Source organism: Enhydra lutris, unplaced genomic scaffold (assembly GCF_002288905.1).
Source record: "Enhydra lutris kenyoni isolate GAN:26980312 unplaced genomic scaffold, ASM228890v2 scaffoldscaffold12, whole genome shotgun sequence".
Classification (NCBI taxonomy): Eukaryota; Metazoa; Chordata; class Mammalia; order Carnivora; family Mustelidae; genus Enhydra; species Enhydra lutris.
Genome location: NW_019154096.1, coordinates 69,101,498 through 69,125,830, shown reverse-complemented (window position 1 = coordinate 69,125,830; position 24,333 = coordinate 69,101,498). Strand labels below are relative to the sequence as shown.

General features: G+C 50.2%; 1 protein-coding gene across 1 annotated transcript; it reads left to right on the top strand.

Annotated features, from left to right (window-relative positions):
• The first annotated feature begins 970 nt into the window (after positions 1-970).
• On the top strand, positions 971-24,050 carry LOC111145175 (sideroflexin 4). Its single transcript, XM_022499884.1, has 14 exons — positions 971-1,797; positions 3,182-3,247; positions 4,855-4,929; positions 6,164-6,190; positions 6,276-6,330; positions 8,717-8,742; positions 9,476-9,529; positions 9,619-9,675; positions 9,807-9,872; positions 10,677-10,749; positions 11,623-11,738; positions 15,282-15,367; positions 17,034-17,151; positions 22,057-24,050. Exons 1-14 carry the CDS (start codon positions 1,759-1,761, stop codon positions 22,132-22,134), a joined length of 936 nt encoding a protein of 311 aa, XP_022355592.1. The 5' UTR covers positions 971-1,758; the 3' UTR covers positions 22,135-24,050.
• The last annotated feature ends 283 nt before the right edge of the window (positions 24,051-24,333 follow it).

The window sequence follows — 24,333 nt, the reverse complement described above, 5'->3', positions numbered from 1 at the left end:
TTCGACAAGAGTCACATCAACTTGTTCTAGGAGGATCACTGTGGCTCCTTTGTTAAGACTAGACCATGAGGGTCCTGAGAAGAGTGGAAGGGCTGGATCTGTGACATGCTTGAGGGTAGAGCCAACAGAATAATACAGGTATGCTAAACACTGGCACACGGGAGGCATTCCTGGGGCGGAAGAGGAACACCGAGAAGGGGCACCTTACCCAGCTATGGGCATAGGGGAGAACTTCCTGGGAAAGGAGATGAACTCTGGAGGCTACAGAAAAGTGAGCCAGGTGAACTGAGCAAAAGAAGCCGTCAAGTTACGTTGGCCTGAAGAAAACCATGAGCTGGTTTCATGTCCCTGGAGGGGAAGGCAAGGCAAGGGACGAAGAGGCCAGCTGAGTATCAAAGGTCCAAACAACATTTTCAGTGGACCCATTGTCATATCAGGACTCACATGTTTTATCTCATTGAACCTCAACAAAACCTTAAAATAGGTATAATTATTGTCCTCATTTTACAAATGAGTAAATAGACCCACTGATACTGACTTGACCAGGACCATCCAACTAAGTAATGGATGGTACTGGGTCCTCAACCCAAGACTCAAGAAGACCCCTGAACTCCTTAAACATCCAGGAACATGCATTCAACAAACACAACCCCCACCCACCCTAGCACAGGGCCCGTGGGCTAGGTGAGGCAGCCGCAGGAGGAAGGCACGTGCGTCTTTTCTCTACAACCAGCCCCTACTTGAGCTGGTACGCAAAGGAAGGAACTGATCTGCCCCAGACAGCACTTTGCACTGTGTGAGGTGCCCCCATCACAGGCCAAGGCAGGGACCCTCACTTTGAAGGGAACTGGACCTTGTTTAATTCTCTGGTTACTTTTTAAATTATTATTATTATTATTTTTTTTTTTTTTTAAGATTTACTCATTTATTTTCCAGCACAACCGGGAGGGTCAGAGGGAAGAGGGAGAGAATCCGAGCAGACTCCACACTGAGCGATAGCCAGGGGCAGGGCTTGATCCTTCCACCCTGAGATCACGACCTGAGCCAAACCAAGAGCAGGAGGCTCAACCCACTGCACAATCCAGGTACCTCTAAGTTCTCAACTTTTTAAAATAAGAGCAACCACATTTTCAAATTTCACCGTGAAAATGAAGTAGCCAGCCCTGACTATCCCCAGTGCCCTCTACTCCGGACGTGGAGGGCAACTGAAGATTTTCCACCATAATGTACAAAAGGGTGGCGCACCTGTCATCTGGGTCAGATGCAGGTTCTCAGTAGGTCCTGTGATACGAGGATTCCCGTAGGTGACCCCCCCCCATCCCCACCCCAGGCTGGAAGCGGCCCAGCTACCCTAACGGGAGTTACGGTTGGTTAGACTTGGTGGGTGCGAAGATGGGCGCGAAGGTGGGCAGGCTCACGGGGACCGGAGCGGGGGTGGAGGCGTGGGATCTGGGGCGCTGGAGCGCCGGCGCGCGGTGACAGCGGGAGTTCGGAGACCCGGCAGCGGGCACACCAGGCGGCCGAGGGCAGGGCGCAGGCACGCGGCGACACCGAGCAGAGGGCGCGCCAGGAAGCCGGCAGCGGGGAGGGGGACGCGCGCGCGCGCCCGGGGCGGGGCACGTTGCCCGACTCCTCCTCCGCGCCTGGCCCGGCGGCCGCGGCCTCTCCAGCTGCCACACGGGTCCCAGGAAGCGGAGCAGTAGGAGGAGGAAGCGCGGGGACCGAGCGGCTCGCTGGGTGCGGCGGCGCGGCTCCCTCATGGAGCCCAACGTGCGCTTCTGGATCACCGAACGTCACGTACGGCCCGGGCCCGGCGCGGCTGGGGGCGGGGTGGCCCTGGGCCCCGTGAAGTCGCCGCGAGGAGTCGCCGGCTGGCCCGGGTGACCTTGGGCAGGCCACGTGGTCGCACCACCCGCCTTCCCACCTCAGACCCGGGGAGGGGACGAAGGGGAAACCCATGAGTGCGGGATGCGGAGAGCCAGGGCTGTTACCGCGTGTCACCTCCGCCCCAGGCCTGGCTAGCGAGGGTCGCCACTAGGTCGTCCTGCCCTGGGGAGTCAGCTCCCCCGTCCCCCGCAGGTGTGTGTCCTCTGCTGCCTGAGCTGCTCCTGAGCATCAGGTTGGAGAGGAACAGGTGCTCTCAGGAGCCCCCAGCCTCCCAAGCCGGTAGGTTCGACCACTCAAATGACGCGGTGGTAGTGGGCTGCCGCCAAGGACAGGAAGTCGCTCCGGCCCCGCCTCTAGGCGGTGACTGGGCGGCGCTGCCCAATGGAAATGTGATGCGAGCCGTATAGGTCATTTAAAATTTTCTAGTAACCACGTTCAAAGGGGTAAAAAGGAACAGCTGAAATTAACTTTAATAATATATTGTATTTAGCCCAACAAATATAAGATATTAACATTTCAACACGTAATCGATATAAAAATTATTAGTGAGGTATTTACATGCTTTTTTTTTTTTTCCCCTAGAAAGTCTTTGAAATCTGGGTATATTTTACACATACAGCATACTTCATTTTGGCCTGGCCACATTTCAAGGGCTCCATAGCCACATGAGGCTAACTGGACAGTATAATTCTAGGGTGTTCTCCTTCAGCCTTACCTAAAGTAGGGCCCAGACAGGTTTTCTTAGGTGGGGAAGTTGAAAGGGACAGGGAGCTCAAGCTTTCCTGGCAGAGCCAGGACTCAAAGTTGTGTGGGGGGGTACCCTTGGGAGCAAATCATGCCTCCAGGTGTGATCAAGCAGCCTTTACTAAGGCCTTGCTGGGGGTGTCCTGTTCTTTATGACTCAAGTTAAGCCTTATAACAAGGATAAGAGGGTAAAGAAACAAACTCTGAGATCCTTCTAGGTAGTTGGTTCAAGGTCATTTGTGGGATGCGGACTAGGCCCACTTGACTCCAAAATCTGGGCTTTTAACCTTCAAGAGTAATTTGATATTGGAGTCGTTAAGAGCACAAGCTAATGAGTCCTTTCCTAGCTGGGTTTCCATGGGTATGTTCTTGAGCTTTTCTATGCCTCTTTCCTCACCTTTAAGATCCTGGGGATGTCCTGAAGATTCCTGGAGGTGCTTCCATTAAAAGGCCCTGTAAGGGTCTCAAAAATAATGCTTATTATTATTATTACCATATTGTCTCTTTTTCTGCCACCATTAACCTCTCTGGTGCTTTTCTCCCTCTTAAGTCTTTCATTCAGAGATTTCTTCAGTGGACAGAATTGTTGGATCCTACAAATTTGGTCGTTTCAATTGTAAGTACTTCCTTGTTTTCTGAGATAAGACATTTTACATTTTATTCTGAAATGTGAAGACTGCATCCCTTTGAAAGCAATTGAAACAGAATCCATATATATTATGTTTTGTTCCTTCCAAATGAGCTCATTAGATTGGAAGGTTGATAAACAAAAGCAGACCAGTAACACCAAGGTTGGTGTTGCTGCTTCAGAAGGGATCAAAACAAGTCCCTGGTAACGGAAGACAGATGGACAAAGGTGGCCACCGGACAAAGGTGGCCACCGACCTAGACCTAGGGTGCTACGGGAGGGGTGCGGCAGGAAACTCGGGGAGGGTGTTGAGGGAAAGCTGGAAGGAGGAGGCAGGCAGGAAAGGCCAGACAGAGGGGACTATAAGCAAAGCCCATGGGAGAGAGCAGGTGGTCCAGTCAGTGGTGCTTTTAATGTGGGGGAGCAGACAGGCCCGCAAGGGCTTCATATGGTCCTTCATATGGGAGGGGTTGTATTTGGCCTACAGGGCCAAGGTGAGGATTGTGTTCCAGAGGGTCTCTTTGGTCACCACGTGGCGAGTAATCAGAGGGGACCAGACGGTAGGTAGGGAGATCTTCTCAGGGGATGGCTCGCCTGTCCAAGCGGAGACAAGGGTTTGCACCAGGTGTGGCCGAGGGCTCAAGAGGAGGAGATAGTGTATCCCCAGCAGCAGTCCTTCAGGGCCAGACCCACAGGGACACTCCCATCCTTGTTTGCAAGATCTTTCACGCAGCCTTGTTTGGAATAGAGAAAAACAACCTGAATTCCCATCAGCAGGGAAATAGAGAAACATAACGTGGTATACAGTGGAACACTAATAAAAGTTAAAAGTGATGATCTAGTTATTAATGTATATATTAAGTGGAAACAGTATACATGATGCTAAAGGGAAAACATGTCTACAGTGTTTAATGGAAAAAGCAGGATGCGTAAAGGACAATATTTATGCAAATTACAATATAAAGACCCAACACTACTACTTTGTTTACAGATACATGTATTTGTATATATATAAGTATAAAAAAGTGGACTCGGATTAATACCTTGAACTCATAATAGTGGTTATTTCTGATAGAATGGGGAGACACAAAACTGGGGGTGATGGCTTTTGGGGGGAAAAAAAGAAAAAATTGGAAGCAGATAAGACTGAATGTTTACCATTGTTAATTCTGGATAAGGGGATTATGAGTGTGTACTCATTTCATTGTCTTTTCTGTATTTAGTTCTTTTTTCTCAAATTAAGAAAAAATGAAGAGAGGAAGTAAGCCTGAATGGACCAGATGTGGGAAGAAGAGAGAGGAGGGACTTCCAGGTTCCTAACTTACAAAGCCAGGCGGATGGGGGTAGCACTCAAGGAGATAGCTGTCCTAAGCTGTCTAGGGGCAGGGGGAGGTGGCAGCCACCAGTGGGTCAAGCTGCTGGACCTCTAATTCTGGGTGACACACAGCACTGTCCTCATGGAAACTATCAGGGAGTAGAGAGCCTTGGCCACGTGTTGCATTGAAATCAGGTGTAAATGAGCGTGGGATTCCTAAATCATTTGGACAGATCTAAATCATGGTATCATTGCTTGATTTCTTTCTATCTGATTATAGGAAAAAATAGAGAAATCAAGGCAACTATTGTTAACAAATGAAGATGCAGCCATCCGGGACTTGGAGAACCAAAGGGTATGTCTCCTGTGCTGGGTTCAAGATTGGATGTGGTTGCCTTCAGGAGATCTCTGCTTGCATGGTCTGAAATCAGGTGGAGTTTTGTCATTACTAAACACCACCCAAGGGATCTGCTTTTCAAAACTTGGTTAGTGTTTTTAGATGTAATTAGAATTCTTTTTCATTAACCAGATTACTAGTAGGAGAAACTAGTATTAAGGAGAAAAAAAACTCCTAGGGTTCTTCTGTGCTCAGATATTAGTGGGGATTCTCTGTGGCTGACCCCTACAGCCCCATGACAAACTCCAGAATGCAGACAGGCCTCTGAAGTCAGAATCTATTTCCCCTGAGAGGCAATGTTCCAGATCAGGGTTACACTCCTGCCCCAAGACGTAAACCAGTATTTGTTGTCTATCTTGCCGTGGATGGGGCTTTCCAGAGGCCACAAACATCACTCCCGTCAAGCAGCCTGTGGAAGCACACAAGTGTCACTTGCAAACGGCCTGCTCTTTTCTGAGCCAGGGGTAGGCTGGATTCAGGGACTCCCTTGAGGGCTAAGTTAGGTGTTGGCCTTGAGCCCTCTCCAAGGTAAGAGACTGAGGATTTTGGGGGGCACTTGGGTGGCTCAGTTGCCTTCAGCTCAGTCTGCCTTCAGCTCAGGTCGTGGTCCCAGGGACCTGGGATCAAGTCCTGCATCGGGCTCCCTGCTCCTCGGGCGGCCTGCTTCTCCCTCTCCCTCTGCCTGCTGCTCCCCCTGGTTGTGCTCTCTCTCTCTGACAAATAAATAAAATCTTTTAAAAAAGAAAGAGAGAGACTGAGGACATTATAATGTTCTGGTTATTTTCTTTCTGTGGATCATCTTATTGCTTATTGTTAGTTCATTTGTTTGTTTGATTCATTTATTTTGATTTGTTCTAGCCGCGTGGCATTGAACAGCTCTGGCCTTCACTCTTAAAAAGGCAGAGTGGGGACACCTGGGTGGCTCAGTGGGTTAAAGCCTCTGCCTTCGGCTCAGGTCATGATCTCAGGGTCCTGGGATCGAGCAGGGAGCATGCTTGCCCCGCTCTCTCTGCCCATCTCTCTGCGTACTTATGATCTCTCTCTCTGTCAAATCAATAAATAAAATCTAAAAAAAAAAAAAAAAGGCAGTGTGAAGATGGCAGCAGAAATTAGACTGGAGTGGAGATGGGTTTTTTTCTCTTTTGCTGCCAATTTACCTTTAAAAGCTGTTGCTTATTTTTTCTCTTGTTAGATAAAAGACGCCTGGAAGAGAAGTCTTGTAAGTTTCAGCCCTTTCCTAATTTTTACCTCCGACAAAAACAAAGCCCAACATGAGTCTAAGCTTTGTGTTTACTTTTGTGAAGTCAACAGTGCATCCTGACAGCGGCAAACTGATCCCCGTTCCGTTTCGCCCTGCAGGTGAGCGGATTCTAATTTTCAGAAGTGGGTTGGGAAAACATGGTTTGTAACAGTTCAAAAAGTCTGCCTGCCTTATTATTATTATTATTTTATTATTATTATTTTCTAGAAGGATTTCTGACAGTGAGTCTGGAAATCACAGCTTAAAAAGGATGTTTGCATCAGAGTCTGGGGTTGATAGTGGAAAAGAGTAGGTTTGGGACCTGGAGCTGTGTCCAGTCCTTGGAAAGATCTGGGGCATTAGGGGTGAGGGTGTGGAACCCGCTTTGCTCTGTCATCTCCCAAGAAACACACAATCATTTCGTTGGTGGTTCCAGAACTTGTAACTCAAAAGTGTTTTGGGCTCTGTGTAGTATTCTCTCTCCTTGTATGTTAACTATCATGAGGGGAATAAAACCCATGATTGTACAGGGCCCCTTTAACTGTATAATTCTCTCTGTTATAAACAAGAAACTGGAAACAACATGAATATCCAACAATTCAGACTGTAGTTAAATAATCCATTAAAAAGACTGAGGTACCGGGGCGTTTTAACAGTGGGTTAAAGCCTCTGCCCTTGGCTCAGGTCATGATCTCAGGGTCCTGGGATCAAGCCCCACATGGGGCTCTCTGCTCAGCAGGGAGCCTGCTCTTTCCCCCCCCCCCCCCCGCCCCGCCTGCCTCTCTGCCTGCTTATGATCTCTCTCTCTCTCTGTCAAATAAATAAATAAAAAATCTTTAAAAAAAAAGAAAAGAAAAGAAAACGTTTAAAAAAAGACTGAGGTACCTCCTGTGTGCTAGTGTAGAAGAATGGGTCTCTAGGAACTAGTATTAAGGAGGAAAAAGGCAAAGTATAAAACAGCATATAGTAATCCTCTTTGTGTGAATAAGTTCTGTGGGCAGAAGAGAGCGCGCAAGTTTGCATCTGTCCTGATAGATGTTGTGAAGGAAAAACCCTTGCTCCTCCTCTCGATGCTTCCCTTTTTTTTTTTTTAAGCCTATCCATGTGAGTTGGCATTCTTTTAAGTAATCTCTACACCCAACATGGGGCTCAAACTCATGACCCCCGAGATGGAGAGTTGCACGTTCTACCACCTGAGCCCACCAGGCGCCCTTGAGGTTTCACTTCTGATACCCGATGTGCAGGCTTTTTCCACAGCCTTCAATTCTGCAGCACCCGCAGCATGTCCTACAGTTTTCACTCTTTTCACTCTGATCCTCTTGACCTGGAGGCAGCAGGAGACCCCACGAGTGAAGGGCTCAGTCCCACAAGACCACCCCCACTTCAGATGCCAACTGAAAGTCCAGATTCTCACCTGGACGTCTGAGCAACCCGCTGTAGGTTGGAGCTTCCCACACCTCCCTCCTTGGGTTTGAAATTGCTGGTATAGCTCGCGGAACTCGAGAAGATGGTTTCCTTACTAGGTTCTCCATTTATTAAGAAAAGGAACGGATGGAAGAGATGCGCAGGGCTTTGGGGGTGGGGCTGGGGAGGGCGGGGCTTCCACACCCTCTCCAGCTCCCCGCCCATGCTCAGCAAACCGGAAGTGCTGCCGCTGCAGGACGGGAGGCTTTGTTAGTACCGTGGACGAAATCCCAGGCCACTATGACTAGCCCTGCCTCCAGCCCCTTTTCCCTCCCTGGAGGTGGAGGCGGCAGGTGCGACTGAGAGATCCAACCCCCTTTTCCCCCCTCCCCACCCCTTCCCCTAGCAACCAGCCCCCTCCTCAGGGGCTTTCCAAACATCCCCTTATTAACATCAACTCAAGTGAGGTGGAAAGGGGCTGTTAGGGTAAAAAAGACACCCATTTCACCCTTTTTTTTTTCTTTAAGATTTTATTTATTTATTTGACAGAGAGAGAGAGAGATCACAAGGAGGCAGAGAGGCAGGCAGACAGAGGGGTGGGGGGGAAGCAGGCTCAATCCTAGGACCCTGAGATCATGACCTGAGCTGAAGGCAGAAGCTTAACCCACTGAGCCACCCAGGCGCCCTCCATTTCACGTTTTTATTGCTATTCTTGGGAAATTCCAAGGGTTTTAGGATCTCTGTGCTAGGAACAGGCATGAAGAGCAAATCCAGGTTTCTTCTCATAAATGACGGCATCACGAGTGTGCTCGGTTTGCCGTGAAGGATGAATAGGTTATCACCTCTTGCCTCCAGTGAGAAGGACTGCGAAGGCCGGAGGGGGCCTCCTTAGGTCTTTCTGGATGGTGCTGACTGAAATGCTTGCCTTACGCACATGGTTGTTATTAGGGAAAGTAACAGAATGAGTAAATAGACTGTCCTTTGGTGCCCATGCTTTCAGGGTGCTAGAGGACAGGTTCTCGGCTTGGGGGGTGCCCCTTTCTGGCCTCCTCTCTCGGCCTGGGCAGCGGTGGTCACTGACCCTCTTCTCTTCTTTGCCAGCTTTCCTACCTTTCACGGCGCCCATGGTGAGTCGGCTTGACACCCCAGGTGCAGGAGGACATCCCTCATCTCCTAACCTCAGTGGTTTGTGTCCTCCTGCTCTGGACCCCTGTCCCACCACAGCCTGGTAGATGGCTGTGGACCCCCGTCTCTGACCCTTGTCTGCTACTCACGTAACTTCACCCTGTCTGCACGCTTCCCTAGTCAGGCGCCCCAGCCTGTGCAAGGTCCCAGTGTCATAAGGTAATCCTTTCTTTGGATGCCTAGTGCACAGAGCACTACCGAGGAGATGGAGGACAGGCTCCCTGCCTCCAGCGCACGTTATCATCCGTTACCTTCTCTCCCTTGACCCTTAGCCCCCGTACTTACCCTCATTTGGGATCTGGAACTGCCTCCCCCAGCGAGGCTGTCCCACCTGGACTCTCACGAGGTGCTCTCACAAAGGGACTGCCTTCCTCTGTCACTTCTTCCACACCTGCCCTGTGGCTGTGTCCACTTGGGAGTGCGTACTCCCCAGCTACCCCGTCCAGTAGCATCGCACAGCTTGGAAGCTGGGACCACCATGAGACGCCCCCAGGTGTCCTCAGTGTCCTGTAGGTGTTCACTGAGCATTGCTCGCCACCGCCTGGCCGCCTCCTCATCCCAGCTCCTGGTGGGGGGGGGGGGGCTCAGTGCAACATCTTCCCTGCGAAGTTCTTTGCCCCCTGGCAAGCTCTCCCTCCCCCCAAACACTTAAACTCCGCTTTATTTTCTTAAAAGGTATTTTTCTCAATGCTGTCGGCAAAAAGTCTGAAGTCCCTGATTTTACCTCAGGTAAAAACCATTTCTATTTCATGATTCCTGCATTCTTCGGTGCTCAAATGATCGTAGCGTGTGATCTGTGTGTCTCTGTCTTTCTGCAGGTTTCCTTCTATACCTACACTACGACGTTCAACATGGTCAACGGGAATGCAAGTTATGTGAGTATCATGAGGCCCAGGAGATAGGCAATTCTGTGTCATTTCTTTTAGAGTTAGTTTGTTTGTTTTAATAATCTTCCCTGGGTAAAACCATGGTGTTTGCTGAATACTTACTTTTGTTTCTTCCTTAGAATCGTCGCCTATATGAGAGTCTGTTACTAGGGACAGGAGTGATTGCCTCTTCTTCCTTTTTTGGAGTGGGTATTTTAAAAATCTGTCAAATCTGTTTCATTCCTCAGATCAAAAGAAACTATTCTGAATTACAGATTTGTTTCAACTTAAACAATTTAGAAAGTATGGCTAAGGGGCTCCTGGGTGGCTCAGTTAAACGTCTGCCTTTGGCTCAGGTCATGATCCCGGGGTGCTGGGACCAGGTCCCACGTCAGGCTCCCTGCTCAGCTGGGTGTCTGCTTCTTCCTCTCCCTCTGCCCATTGCTCTCCCTGCTTGTGCACTCTCTCTTTCTCTGTCAAATAAATAAATAAAATCTTTTTAAAAAGAAAGGAAGAAGGAAAGTATGGCTAAGACAGAAGAAGGGAAGTGGTCACCTGTCATCCTGTCACCCCCTGAATAAGCATATGAGTATCTCAGGTTTCTAGGCATATACTCAGTACTCTTACCTTTTTAAAAAATTTACGTAAGCAAAAAAAATTTACTTAAGCTACATAAACATGATATACATGTTGTGTATTGCTTTGAATATCAGGATACTGTGATGGTTAAAAATATAAACATTAGAGTCAGATAAGCCTGGGCTGGCCTCAAGGCTCAAATTCTTAGCAGCTCAGAGACTCTGGACAAGTTACCTCCCTAAGCCTCCGTGTGTTCCTCTGATAATCAGGCGAACACCTCAGTGTTGCAAGAATTAGAAAATACATGGAGAGCACTTGCGGTGGCCCGCGCTGGGATAGGAGCTAGGTCGATGCCAGCTCTCTGCTACTGAGTGTGTTCAGCTGACTCTTTGGTCCTGTGCAATAATGGTTTTTCTCTCTTCTTTTTCTAGTTATTTCCTGTTTTGTTCCAGATGCGGGTGAATCACGTTTTGTTGAAAAGAGCCCTTCCCATCATCATTCTCAGTAAGCAGGAAGCATGTGATCTCCGTGCCCTCTGAGCCTTCCTACACCTTCAGGGACAGCCTGGTCCCTTGGCCACATGGTGATTGATGACAGCTGCATCTTGCAGCTTCCTGAGGCCTCCAGGCCCAAGTTGGGTCCTTGGTTTGAGAAGTGACACTTGCTCTGTAGCTGTGTTTTCCACTGTCAAAGGATGAACACACACCCGGGAACACAGATTCACCCTAAAGACAGGGCCAGCCCTCTGCGTGTTCAGTTTCACTTTGTCCTGCCAAAAACGTGTGGGTAGTAATGTCATTCCTCCATTTCCAGATGGGGAGGCTGAGGCAGGAGGGACTTTAAGGAACTGTCCTAGGGTCATACACGGAGGAGTGGGTGGCCTAGGGGACTCCAACCCAGTGGGCTGACTCCAGTGGAAGTGGCAGATATTAACCAATGGTTTGAAGTTTGCCAGCCCGCAGGTTCACTGACTCACACCCCAGATATGAGCTTGAAAATTGTAACGGTTTGAAGCGTTGGCAGAATGATCTCAATTGGGGAAACTGTTACAGAAACCTAGTCAGACCAGCTACAGCACAAAAGGGGGCCATATTTCAAGGACCCAGGGATTTGTCCTGGAATTCTGTCAGGGGGCTGGACTGGACCTGCAGGGGTGCCAGAGCCTGGCGCTGGGTCGTGGTCAGGACCCCAGAGTGGGAGGCCAGCGGTTCTGACCCTGCTCCAAAGCCCTGGGACAGAGCATAGTTGGCCAACTCCTGACCACTTGAGGGGTGGGGAAGCATGGCCATCAGAGAAAGATGCTTGACACCAGAAAGGATGTTCCTCCGTTGGAGCAAACTCACCCGCCATGGTGCATTTTCTTCTTCACACCCACAGCCCACGTTAGTGGAATGAATGTTGTTGCCACCCGAAGTCTGGAGCCCATTCGAGGCATTGAAGTCATGGACAAAGAAGGCAATGTCATGGGCTATTCCAGAAAAGCCGGGACAAAGGTAGGACGCCATGGATCCCTAGCTGGCTTGCCTTTTGGCTAGAGCATGGAGTTGTCTGTGTGAGAGCTGGGAACAAAGTCTTATCTCCCTTCAATCTTGCCTTATCCTTTTTCCCCGCATGTGGAGGGAGTGGTTTTATATTTTGCACCACGATGTTTAAAAGATGATGCGTTAGTCTGGGTTTCCAGAGAAACAGAACCAATAGGATATTGATTGATTGATTATAATTGGCTCACGCAATTGTAGGGCTTGTAGGCTAGTCAGGTGTCAGCCCCAGCGGCAGGGGCTAGAAACTCGCCAACTCCCGGTGGCTAGAAACACAGGAGCCTGTGCTGTCGTCTTCAGGCAGGTTTTCTTCTTTGGGGGAACCTTCTAGATTTTGCTCTCAAGGCTCTCCAGCTGATTAAATGAGGCCCAGCCACACTGTGGAAAGTAATCTTATTTAAAGTTAACGGACTGTAGATGTTAGCCACATCTACGCAGCGGCACGACAGCATGACTGACCGCCACCGATGGGCCCCCGCCAGACGCTGGGCCGCTCTCCGAGGGTGAGATCCTGTTCTTCCAGCTGAGTGTCCGGCCCTCGGGTTGCTCTGTGCTCGTGGAAGTCGGTGAACCCCCTCTCTGGGTTTAAGAGAAATGTTTCTTCTCCACCTCACAGCAGATTTTCTTATAGTCTTCATCTTGAAGGACCAGTTTGCTCTCAAAAAGTGGCCTGCAGCGCCTGGGTGGCTCAGTCAGTGAAGCGTCTGCCTAGGGCTCGAGTCATGATCCCAGGGCCCAGGGGTAGAGCCTTGCTCGAGTCGGGCTTCCTGCATGGCTGGGAGCCTGTTTCTCCCCTTCTCTCTCCCTCTGCCTCTCCCCCTGCTTGTGCATGTGCTCTCTCTCTCAAATAAATAAACAAAATCTTAAAAAAAAAGAAAATGGCCTAAAGAAATTCAATGCTCTGACCAGAATGCCTCCTACAGGCCTCAATTTTTAATAAGATTTATTATTAACTATTTTATTCTTTTGATCAATTCAACACAGTGGCTCCTGTGTACATTTAGCTCAGAGAAACTGGGATGGCCTAGGGTAGTCTCATTTTGGCTGTGGACTTTTTTAAAAATACCTTTCTAGCAGGTGAGGTTTTTTTTTTTTTTTTTTTTTTTTGGTCTCCATGAAGTGACGTTAGCTAAAGAATGGAATTTGAGGCAGTTGTTTGCAAATGGCATGAGGAACAGCACGGAACAGCTAGTGCAAAATGAAGGGAACAGCTTCTCATGGTGTCTGCGTCTAAGGGGCCCCCTGTCGGGACATCTCCTGCCCCCTGTGTTGGCAGAAGAGGAGGTCAGAAAAGATGGCTGTTCATTCAGTCAGTAAATACATCATTGCTCACCTCACAGAGCACATTCCTCTAAACCCTACCTGCAAGTCACAAAGCTGGATCATAAACCATGAGGTGTGTGCACCAGATTCCTGCCAGCCCATGCAGTGGCATGTCTGAAAATAGTGGCCACTTTCCTAAATGAATTACAGTAGAAACACAGTAATTACAGGTAACAAGGGGAGAAGTGGCTGCCAAAAATAAAAACCTTGCTTTTGAAATAAAGGTTTTGTGCCTAAGAGCCACCCCAGTGAGATGTTTTTATTGAGATATAATTTACATACAATAAAATTCATCCATTGTGAGAGTCTAGTTTGATGAATTTTAGTAAATGTAAGCAGTGATGCAGTTATCGCTGCAGTCCAAATTATGAACATACTCATCCTAAAAATTTCCCTCGTGCCCACTGAGTCACTCCCTTTTCCCAGCCCCAGAGAAACACTGATCTGCCCTATGTCTTCATACTTTTGACTCTGCAGAACTTTCATGTAAGTGGCTTGTACAAGTGTTTTTGGTGCCTGACTCTTCACTCTGGAGTACCGTGTACCCACCAACAATCTGTTGCTTTTTTTTTTGGCGAGCAGCCTCGCATGGATGGTGGTACCAACCGCATCTGCAGATCCCTTCCGCAGGCCGTGGGTGTCTGCACTGTGTCCAGTTTAGGGCTGCTCTCAGCGTGCGCGGGTCTTTATGTGGACGTCTGTGTTTCTCAGTGGCTCCCTTTACCTGCAGGGCATTAGAGCTGCTGTAAACTGTGCCCACAGCGGAGGAGAAGAGTGAGAGCACCTGTTTAATCTGCGACTTGTCCCTCTGCACCACACGCCACCAGGTGCTGCGCTAGGCTCACCTTGGCCACGCCCTTAGCTGCTCAGCCACGCCCTCAGCCGGCTCGGCCACGCCCTCAGCCGCAGGTGCTCAGCCTCCCAGGGGAGGCAGGCGACCTCACGCCCCACAAGCTGTGTGGGTGTCTAGCCCGGATATCTAGTCCATCTCTCCGGGAAGAATTTCATTTTCTGCATGGAAGGCCAATTTAGGATAAAAGGAAGATTTGATGCTCTGCCCCCCCCCTTTTTTTTTCCTGTTTTATGTCTATCTTCCTCTGAAGAACAGTCTGCAACTGTGCGTAAGCATAAGCATTCTTTCATCATTTCCCCGTCACCAGACGGCCTATGGTCTTTGGCTAAAATTTCAGAAATGACGCAACCAGCACTATCTGATTATAATAGGGCACCTTTGATCAGATTTCAGGAGCCAGTCCATGCTGTTTTCCCTGGGCTGGCCTTGGAAGCCACTCAGCTGCAAACTGTCCCAGGCCTCCCGGTGCCCCTCAGGACGGGTGTCCGGTTTGCACACAGGCGGACAGTCCCACTGACGTCGAAACACACCACCCTCAGCAGCCGCTTATCTCTTCCTGAAGTGGAGTGGTTTCATGTTATATTCCTGAAGGTTTATTTATTTTAAGGATTTTATGCATTTATTTGAGAGAGAGAGAGAGTAGGAGCAGTGCGGGTTGGGGTGGCAAAGGGAGTGGGAGAAGCAGACTCCTGGCTGAGGAGGGAGCTGGCTGCAGGGCTCAATCCCAGGGCCCAGAGATCATGACCTGAGCAGAAGACCGATGCTTAACCCAGTGATTGAAAGGTAAACATGTGGTAGTCCTCAGTGACAAACCCAGCCTTCCCAGCAAGGGTGTGATTTTTCTACAGGCTGGCTTTGCTTGTGCTTAGTGAGTATTGTATTGGGCAGTTGGAGACCGAAGCGGAGACCACAGTGGAGTCAGCGGGAAGTAAATACTCTTTTTTTTTTTTAAGATTTTATTTATTTGACAGAGATCACAAGTAGGCAGAGAGGCAGGCAGAGAGAGGAGGAAGCAGGCTCCCTGCCGAGCAGGGAGCCTGATGTGGGGTTCAATCCCAGGACCCTGAGATCATGACCTGAGCTGAAGGCAGAGGCTTTAACCCACTGAGCCACCCAGGCGCCCCAGGAAGTAAATCCTGGCACCTACCCCCGCCGTCCTCCAGCTCTGTACAGCGAGGGGCTGCCTCTGCTGCTCTTCATGTGCGGTATTTTCCTAAATGAGACAGGAGAGCCGCTCTTTGCTCATCTCTGTCTTGAGTTGCAGGATCCCTGGCAGTGGTCTCACTCCATGTGCTAAGGTGCTTCCTTTCCATTTCCGCTAGGCCGTTAAAGATACAGCGACATCCAGGATAGTACTGTTTGGGACCACCGCTTTCATCCCTGAAGTCTTCTCACACTTTTTTGTAAGGTAAGAGGCACACTCACCTCCCCAGGTAGGAATAAACATTCGACACTCAAAATCCTTACAAAATTCGTCAAACACTGAACCTGGTGGGAGGGACAGAAGAAGTTTGTTCAGTCATCTTCCCGCTAAACTGTCTTCATCACAGCTGATGGTTCCACAGCGTGGAAAGCAGATGTGCACGTTCCTTAACCCTGGTCTCTCACCCAGGCCCTCTCCTCTGTTAGCTTTGTGTTCCCCAGGCACGTCCCAGCACCTACTGAGGTGTGGCTCCTCGAGTCTTGAACGCCAAGCTGCGGTGATTCTCAGGTTTTCCCGGCTCCGATATGCTGGGAGGATTGCTGCAGCCTCTCTTCCCTCCACACGGCAAGCAGGTGTTAAGTTAGCCCGAGTGGCCCAGAGTCAGTGGACCATCATCTACTTGCTTCTTGCTTTTGAGAAGCAAGAAATGGCCTCTTCGGAGGAAGGCCTGGGGACCAGCCAGTGGGAGAAACCCAACACACAGTAACGTAGGCCAGAAGGCAAATGTGTTGGTTTAGATCCTGGCTGTGGGCAGGGGACCTGTGTAGCCTGTGGCCGCCGAGCAGGAGCTCTGGTCCTTGTCGTCTCCATGCTGTGAGCTCCCTCCGTCCTGCCACACACTGGCTGCTTCGTGTTGCCGAGGGATGTGACTGCCCACACCTCCCAGTTCATGTCCTCCAAGCATCCTGGTGAGGGATGAAAAACACAGCGGACCCCAGGGAAGGCAGAGAATGTCTTCCCCTCAGTTCCCAGACTCCCAGGGAAGGAGTCCGTTGGCCCAGATGGGGTCACCTGAACCAGTCCCCTTTGTCCAGCGTGGCGCGCTAGGAAGCCTTTCTCACGACCATGTGAGGAGCGCATTTTTGACAAGTAGGCACGCGCTGCTTGGAGCCAAGTGTTACTCTCCATGGCCCATTGGCTGGATGGCGGGAGAGACTTCTGCTGGCCCAGGCTCTTCCTGGACCCCTCTGGCTGGGTCAGAGCCAGGGTGCTGGTGGAAGTCGGGGCCCTCCAGTCTGTCCCTTAGACCCCAATCGTGGCACCAGCTACCTGGGGGGAGAGATGGCAGTCGTTTCCCAGTGGCCCCCACAGCCACGAAAGTATCCACGCTGGAGTGTCCTCGGCGCCCCTTCTGACTCAGCCCTTTCATCCTGCGTGAAGAAACCCCAGGCTCAGAAAGGGGAAGTGACTCACCCGACACCACCTGGTCTGTCTGTGCAGACCCCCACCAGACCCAGGACCCTGGGTCTCTGACTCCCGGGCTGGGGTTCTTCACCTCTTCCCGCACTGTCTCTCACGTCCTCAGAGGTCAGGGTCAGAATGTCCCAGCCATGTCAGCAGAGCCCAGCGTCTAGAATCTGGCCTCTTACTCTTGAGCTGTGTGATTTTGGACAAGTGACTTAACTGGTCAGTGGCCACGTCCTTGTTTGTGTGAAGGGGGGATGATGACACAAACCTCACAGGGTTGTGGGGGTTTCAAACAGGCAATGCCCGTGACATGCTTCACCATGGGCTTGACGCAAATCGAGCAGTCTGTCAGTGCTGCCTCTTTGTGGGTGAGTGGGAACCGAGGCATGGGCCACAGCTGCATGCGAGACGTTCCAAGCCTGGGGCCAGCCCCCCAAAAAGCCTTTAACCTTGTCTCTTACAGGACCCAGTTTTTCCGGCAGTATCCATGGTCATTGTGGACCTTCAAGCTGTCTTGTACTGTCTTAGTGATGGGACTGATGGTGCCACTTTCTTTTAGTCTATTCCCACAAATGGGACGGGTAAGTGCCCCCATTCGAATTTCTTTCTTAAAAAAAAAAAAAAAAATCAAAAAACAAACAAAAATACCCCAAAACCTTTTTTCTTCTCCTTGTCAGAAGAGTAAGATAAATAATTCTAAAAAATCTGCCAAGTGTAAAAAGTATAAAAATAACTTTATTTAATCCTGTCCCTCAGATCACTCGTGCAGTTTTGGATTCTGTTTTTCCTAGCGGTGTATCAGAAGCATTTTTCTGGGACACTTAAAACACCTTTGGGATCGTTTCCATAATCATAATATTCCATAGTGAAGTCCCATCCAGTGGGGCTTTCTGCAGTGACAGAAAGGTTTCATCTGTGTGCTCATACGACAGCCAGTAGCCACTGTGGCTCTGTGGCTGTTGAGCAGCTGCTGTGTGGCCGACGTGGCTGAGGAGCTGAATCTTTATTCTGATTTAATTTTAAGTTGGTCCCCACGTGCCACTAGTGGCTACTGGTTTAGCGCAGTTCTGTCGACTGGGATCTACTCTAATTTATGATGAGGCAGATGACCTGGTTTCAGAGTCCCAGCTCCTCCATGACCTTGGTCAATTTGCTGACAGTCTCTGAGACTTGGTTTCCCTTTCTGTTAAGGAGAATGGAAGAGAGTAGCATCTCTGAAAAGGGTTGTTGCTGCTGTTGCGGACATCGCTGATGTAATAGATGTTACTGATTTCTGGCATTTCTGAGCTGGAAATTTCAAATGCCTGTTTCTGTCACTGAAGTTAAAAATCCGTAATGGCTTCAAAAATATTTAAATTTCTGCAGCGAGCTTGTTCCAAACCCAAATTTTGTCATTTTAGGTTCACAGAATCATTAGTTCGGGCCATTGAGCCTCTAACAGAGGCACTTGAGGCTACCGTAGATGTCTGCTCTCCTCACTCTAAGGGTGCTAAGGGATGGGATGGGGTGGGCAGCTTCTCAGTAAAATAAAACGTTAGAGAGAATATTCTTACTCTTTTCAGGCCCATCTGTGAGAACACGGTTTGTCACAGTAAGATTGCAGTAACAGTGACCCTTTTGCGGATACTTACTTTGGATCGCATTGGTACTCAGAGAGAAGCAGGCAGCTGACCTGCAAGTTAGGTCATTGACAAAAGTCTTTCAGTCTTGGGGGAGTTCCTGCTGCTCTGCTTCCTCGATCTGGCTTCCCCCTGGGCTCTTGGATCCTGTCCACACACACAGAGGGCCTCCCCTGGTGGACCAGAAGCGAGGTGCCGGGGCCAGCTGTGAGTAAACGGGGCCTTGCCCTTGAGTAGCTATGAGAAAGCAATGGCGTGTGGCCACCAGAGGCTTTGATCTGGGGACCTGGGGAGAGAAGGAGCCACAGAGCCCAGGAATCCTGACCTGGCTGAAGTCCAAGGGAATGACGGGGTGCCTGGGTGGCTCAGTCATTAAGCGTCTGCCTTCGGCTTGGGTCATGATCCCCACATTGGACTCCCTGCTCAGTGGGAACCTGCTTCTCCTCCTCCCACTCCCCCTGCTTGTGTTCCCTCTCTTGCTGTGTCTCTGTCAAATAAATAATATCTTTTTTTTTTTAAAGATTTTTATTTATTTATTTGACAGAGAGAGACATGAGAGAGGGAACAGAAGCAGAGGGAGTGGGAGAGGGAGAAGCAGGCTTCCTGCTGAGCAGGGAGCCCAAAGCGGGGCTCAATCCCAGGACCCCAGGATCATGACCTGAACCGAAGGCAGACACTTAACGACTGAGCCACCCAGGAGCCCCAAATAAATAATATCTTAAAAAAAAAAAAAAGTCCGAGGGAAGAATCTTCTGCAGAGCTCCCTTCACTGGCGTGGGGGAGTCAGAGTCTAGAATCAACAAGTTTGTTGTTTGATAATTGGGTCTCTTTCTAGTTGTCTTGTACATGTCATCATAGGTCATGGGATTCGTTTTTCCGATGTTAGGAGTAACTCAGTTCCCTCCTCTGTGATAGCATTTTGGTGGTTCATGATTGCTTTCTGTGACTGGGGACCTTGCAGGTACAAGGTCACCCATCTTATGGAAAGGCACACAGATGAAACATTTCTGTCACTGCAGAAAGTCCCACTGGACGTGGCATCAACTATGGAATATTTTGAAGTACTGAAACCATCCCAGGTTTTTTTAAATGTTCCAGAAAAATGCTCCTGATACAGTGGCCCACCAGTGGTCAGAGCAGCCCTCTCCCCCTTTACCACCATCACTCTCCTGGGTCTCCTTGAGCCTGGCGGCCACTGGACTTCAAATGACAGGGCTGAATGGATGTGTTTGGGTCATTGGGCCAGCAAGGGAGAGACACCCCTGCACACAGGTAGCCGCAGATGCAGTGGGATGGCGGTTGGGGAGGGGGGACACAGACACGCACGGGGCGTGTGGGCACAACGGAGGCAGCGTCAACAGTCGGGCATTGGGGGCAGTGGCAGGGGATATGACTTCTGTTTATCCAGCACCTTCTGTGTCCTGGGGACTGTGCCAGGCAGTCTCTTGTCTTTAAGACAACTTTTCAGAGTAGTTTATTCCCATTTTACAGAAGAGCTTGGGGCACGGGAGAAGATCAGAGTCCCCTGTGGGTCGTGGGGCTATGGAGGGGTGGGCTAGCTGGCGAAGGACGTCACAGGCCCCCCACGGTAATAGAACTTCATATGGAGCCGATGACGGAGAGGTTTCAAGGGGGAATGGCTGAGTCGGGTTGTATGTTAGAAATACTGGATGCCACCCTGTCAGTGGGACCATCCTGGAGGCTGGGAGAACAGCTGGGGGGCTGGAGACATTTCCTGTCTGGAGGTGGTAGGGGTTCGGAGTAAGTCCGTGGTAGTCGATTAGAAGTAGTTGAATTGGACAAGTTAGAACCTGTGAGCATTCAGATTGGGGACGGGAGGGGAAGTGAAGAGAAAGGCAGCCAGGGGGGCACCTGGATGTGTGCGTCAGATGTGATGCCAGTAGCCGGGGGTGGGGGGAAGGAAGGGCTCTGTATTAACTAGCGTTACATTCGGTTGGAACTGAGATCCAGAATAACCGTGCCCTCAACGAAGCGGAGGTTTGTTCTCCCTCGCATAGTGTGGGTGTCTTGAGCCCACTGCGCAGGTGCACACACGTGTCTTTCCACATCAGCTTGATTCAGTCATAAAGCAAAGTTGATCACAATGATGAAGCAGGTTCAGGATTCCAAACTCACTGGCTTCTCACCATGTGATGAAACTTGGCTTCTTACATGGTGCACAGAGCAGGACAGAAGGCAAGCCACAGCGCACGAGTAACAGAAGGATGTAGGACGTGAACAAACCAAACTCCAGTGCAGTTGAGATGAGGCCCGGGTCCCGGCCAGGTCAGCTCCGGGCACTCGCGGCTTCTGATATTCAAGTGGGGAAGGATCTCGGTTCTGTTCGGAGATCAGTCTGGCAGAGCCTTTGGCGGCCAGTTGCCTTTTTTAAGTGGTCAGACATAGCGGGATCACGTTTGAAGAGTCTGACGGCTTGCTGCAAAAATTCTCCCCCTTTTAAAGAGATTTAAATGGGGGGGGGGTGCCTCGGTGGTTCGGTTGGTTAAGCATCTGAGCCATGAGATCAAGCCCAGCACTAGGAGTGGAACCTGCTTAAGATTCTTTCCCTCTGCCCCCGTCTGCCGCTCACATGCACTCACTCTCTTAGATAAAAGGCTGGCTGGCTGGCTTCCTTCGGTCTTGGACCCCTGCGGACCTCCTCTGCTTCTGCTTGTTACCAGTTCTGGGGTTTCGGCTGATGCTGGTTCCATCAATACTTCGCAGCTGGTGCGTTTAGCCTTGTACCTTTAACTGCTCGCATCATTGCTTGATGCTGGCTCCTGCTTGACATGAGAGACTCCATGCTGCTCTCTACACTGAGGCAGCCAGCCCGGTAAGGCAGCTCTGGGTCAGAGTCCACAGGGGTCTAATTCCTTCCAGCTCTGCAGCCACCATCCCTAGGGTTAGGGCCCATCTTCAAGGTGCAAGATGGCACCTTCCTCATTCCACGTGGCCAGGTGGCACTTCCACCTCTGGTGCATTGGCCTAGTCATGTGGCCAAGCCGTACTGCAAGGGAAGCTGGGAACTGAGGTCTTCTGGACCTATTTCAAATTCTGCTGCTACAGAAAAGAGCAGGTGTGGCAGATGGCAGTCTGCTACAGGCTTTCGCAGAAAGGGTAACATGTGACATGTGGAAGTAACGCTTACCTGCTAGAAAGTAAACATGACCCAAAGGCTGTGGGGAGATTAGGGAAAGAAGAGAATTGCCAGCCAAGCCAGGAAAGCTACATGGAAGAGGTAGGCTGTGGACGTGGATGGATTTGAACAGGCAGAGACTGGGGAGGGAGGGCATTCCAAGTGGGGGTATAGGAGAGCTGAGGAGTCCACTGTAGCTGGGCACATGTGGCTGACGGGCCAGAGGCTTGGGGCCAGATGGCAGGTTCTGCATGGCCAGGCTGAGGAAGCAGCCTCTCCTCTGAAGGCAGCAGGTGGGTCATGCAAGGCTCTCAGGGGCCAGAGTTGAGGTGAGAAATGGAGTCTGTTGGGTCATGGACGTTGGGTAAGGTGTGTGCTATGGTGAGTGCTGTGAAGTGTAAACCTGATGATTCACAGACCTGTACCCCTGGGGCGAATAATACATTATATGTTAATAAAAAAATTAAAAAATTTAAAAAAAAGAAGACTGGCAGAGTGTTAATAAACCAGAGTGATGCATATATGAGGGTTCACTATATTCTTTCTGCATTTGTTGTAGTTACAGTTCTCCATAATGAAGTGTTTCAGAAGTTATGTGTTTTTGCTCTCTACTGGACATCACTGAAAAAAGTGGGACTGGGAAACAGATGCTTTCTGAAAATTTTTTTTTAACTTCTAAGGCAAGGAAAGTTCTTCACATAAAATATAAAGAATTTGACTTTGTTTTTCAGATACAGTGCAGTGAGCTCGAAAAGGAAATTCAGTCTGTGACAGAAGAAACAGAACTCTTCTATAACAGAGGGGTATAAGGATGCGTTTTCAGTGAATTTGTTTGGTTCCTGCTTGAACACCTTCCTCACTGCTTGAGGTATCCGTTTGGAGGACACTGCGGGAGGGCTGGAACCGAGGTATCCGCACCCACACGTTGCCTTACACTTACACAGGCCACGACCGTTTCAAGGCTGGTGCCTGGGCTTTCAAGCCTGGATGGAAGAAGAGAAAGGAGAGGCTGTCCTGTCTGACCCCCAGCACGGGGCGGCAGAAGGAACGGCTGATGGAGGAGCCCGTTTTCTGGGTGTTCATCAGCCTCTGAAGGATACTGTGAAATGACTAATAAACTTATCGAAAGTTGAGTTGTTGAAAAAATAAAGTAGGAGGGTCCACCAGGCCCAGGGCCCAGGCATTCATTCCACTGATGGCCCATCTCACGGTAAACAGGAACTTCTGGTGAGCACTGAAGGCCTCCGAGCCCCAAAGCCACCCCGTCTCCCTCCTCAGAGTCCTGCCATTTTGGACTGCTTAGAATCTTTGCCCTCAGCTGTCCACCACCTCCTCTCTCCTCGCTGGAGAATGACCCTGCCTCCTCCTTCACAGTGAAAACCAGGACTGCTGGCCGGCAACAGAACCTCCTGGCACCAAATCTGCAGGCCTCTTGCCACCCACACCCGGCCTTCCCTCCTCCTCGCAAGGTCAGCTGGGCCCTGGCCCTGGGCTCTGGGCCCCTCCCGCCTCCTGATTTCCTCAGGGCCTCGCTCTCCAGCTCCTCCCTCCTTCCCAGTGGCATACGAACTACTTGAGTCACCAGCCTTATTAAAAAAGCAAACAACTTTCGAGAGCCAAACTTTGTCAAAGATGATCTTCCCTCACTGTTTCCACCCGCCTCACACTCTGCTAAAACTGCTCTTTCCTCCCAGCTCCACCCCAAGGCCCAAGCGCCACGCTGCTGGGTGCTCAGACACAGCCCTGGGCTTGCTCCTGGAGCCACAGGCCCAGGCCCATCCAGCCGTGCCAAGCGCTCCACCATCCAGATACCCACTTGAGACCACCTTTCCCGCCCAATCTCAGGAAATGGCACAGCCATGTAACACAGTATCGTCACCCTTACTCCTCCCCTCCCCTTCAAGCCCTTTCAGTAGCTGAGCCCAAAGGTGTCAGGTCTCTAGGCCCCATTCCTCTGAGGCCAGTGCTACAACCTACCCAGTCCAACAGCGTCCCCTGCTGGTATCACTCTCTTCTCTCCTCTGGCTCCTCCAATCAAGGCCCCAGCCTGCTCTGACAAATACTTGCCTAAAAGCCTTAGAGGGCTTCCCAGTGCATCACTTCAAGTCCAGATTCCTTAACAGGCAGGCGAGAGCCTTGACCTTACTCAACTCTTGCCACTCCTTTTCCTCACTCCTGACCAATACCCCGTTCCTCACATGGGCTATGGTCTTTCCTTCCTGGACCTTCGTATCAGCTGTTCGCTGCCAGGCTAACTCTTGCCTATGCATCAGGTCTGACTTGGACATCACTCCTTCCAGGAAGCCTTCCAGGATTCATAGTATTAATTCGTTGCCCCTTCAATGTGCTCCCATAGCACTCATACTGTATCTGGCACTTGCCACACCATGGCAGAACAGCCTGTTTGTTGTCCCTGAGCCCCAGTAAACTGTGCCTGGGGCAGGAAGTGTGTCCTGTGCATCAGGGAGGCCTCAGGATACAACACCATGCATGGCAGAGTAGGCACCCAAACACTGGCATACTGGAAAAATATTTCCAACATACCCTGCCCCAGATCATCAAGGACTCTATCTGTGACTTTCAGGCAGGGTTCCCTAGGCCAGAATGATGGTTGTCTTCAAACGTCGTTAAAAGGGTTTCACAACAGCCTAGAAGAACAAAAAATGTTCTACTGGGCGCCTGGGTGGCTCAGTCAATTAAGCGTCTGACTCTTCATCTCAGCTCAGGTCTTGATCTCAGGGTGGTGAGTTCAAGCCCTGCATTGGGCTCCATGCTGGGCGTGGAGCCTACTTTAAAAAAAAAAAAAGAAAAGAAAAGAAAAATTCTACCAGATGGCTCAGTATAGCCCTAGGTGTACACTAAACAAAATTAAAGAACAAAACATACAAAGGCCCCAGGTGGAGGCTTAGCCACTATCAGATGACAGAGCAGAAATGCTAGGGCATCTTTTCAGAGGAGAAGACACTGAAGTGCCAGGCCTAGGGAGTGGGGGAGGGAGAAGGGTGAGG

What these genes read in the sequence shown, in the direction of transcription:
- LOC111145175 (XM_022499884.1), top strand. Translation starts at nt 1,759, where the DNA reads ATGGAGCCCAACGTGCGCTTCTGGATCACCGAACGTCAC. An exon ending in AGTCCCTGATTTTACCTCAG is followed by an intron (nt 9,530 to 9,618) that starts GTAAAAACCATT and finishes GTCTTTCTGCAG; the next exon opens with GTTTCCTTCTATACCTACAC. An exon ending in TCAACGGGAATGCAAGTTAT is followed by an intron (nt 9,676 to 9,806) that starts GTGAGTATCATG and finishes TTTCTTCCTTAG; the next exon opens with AATCGTCGCCTATATGAGAG.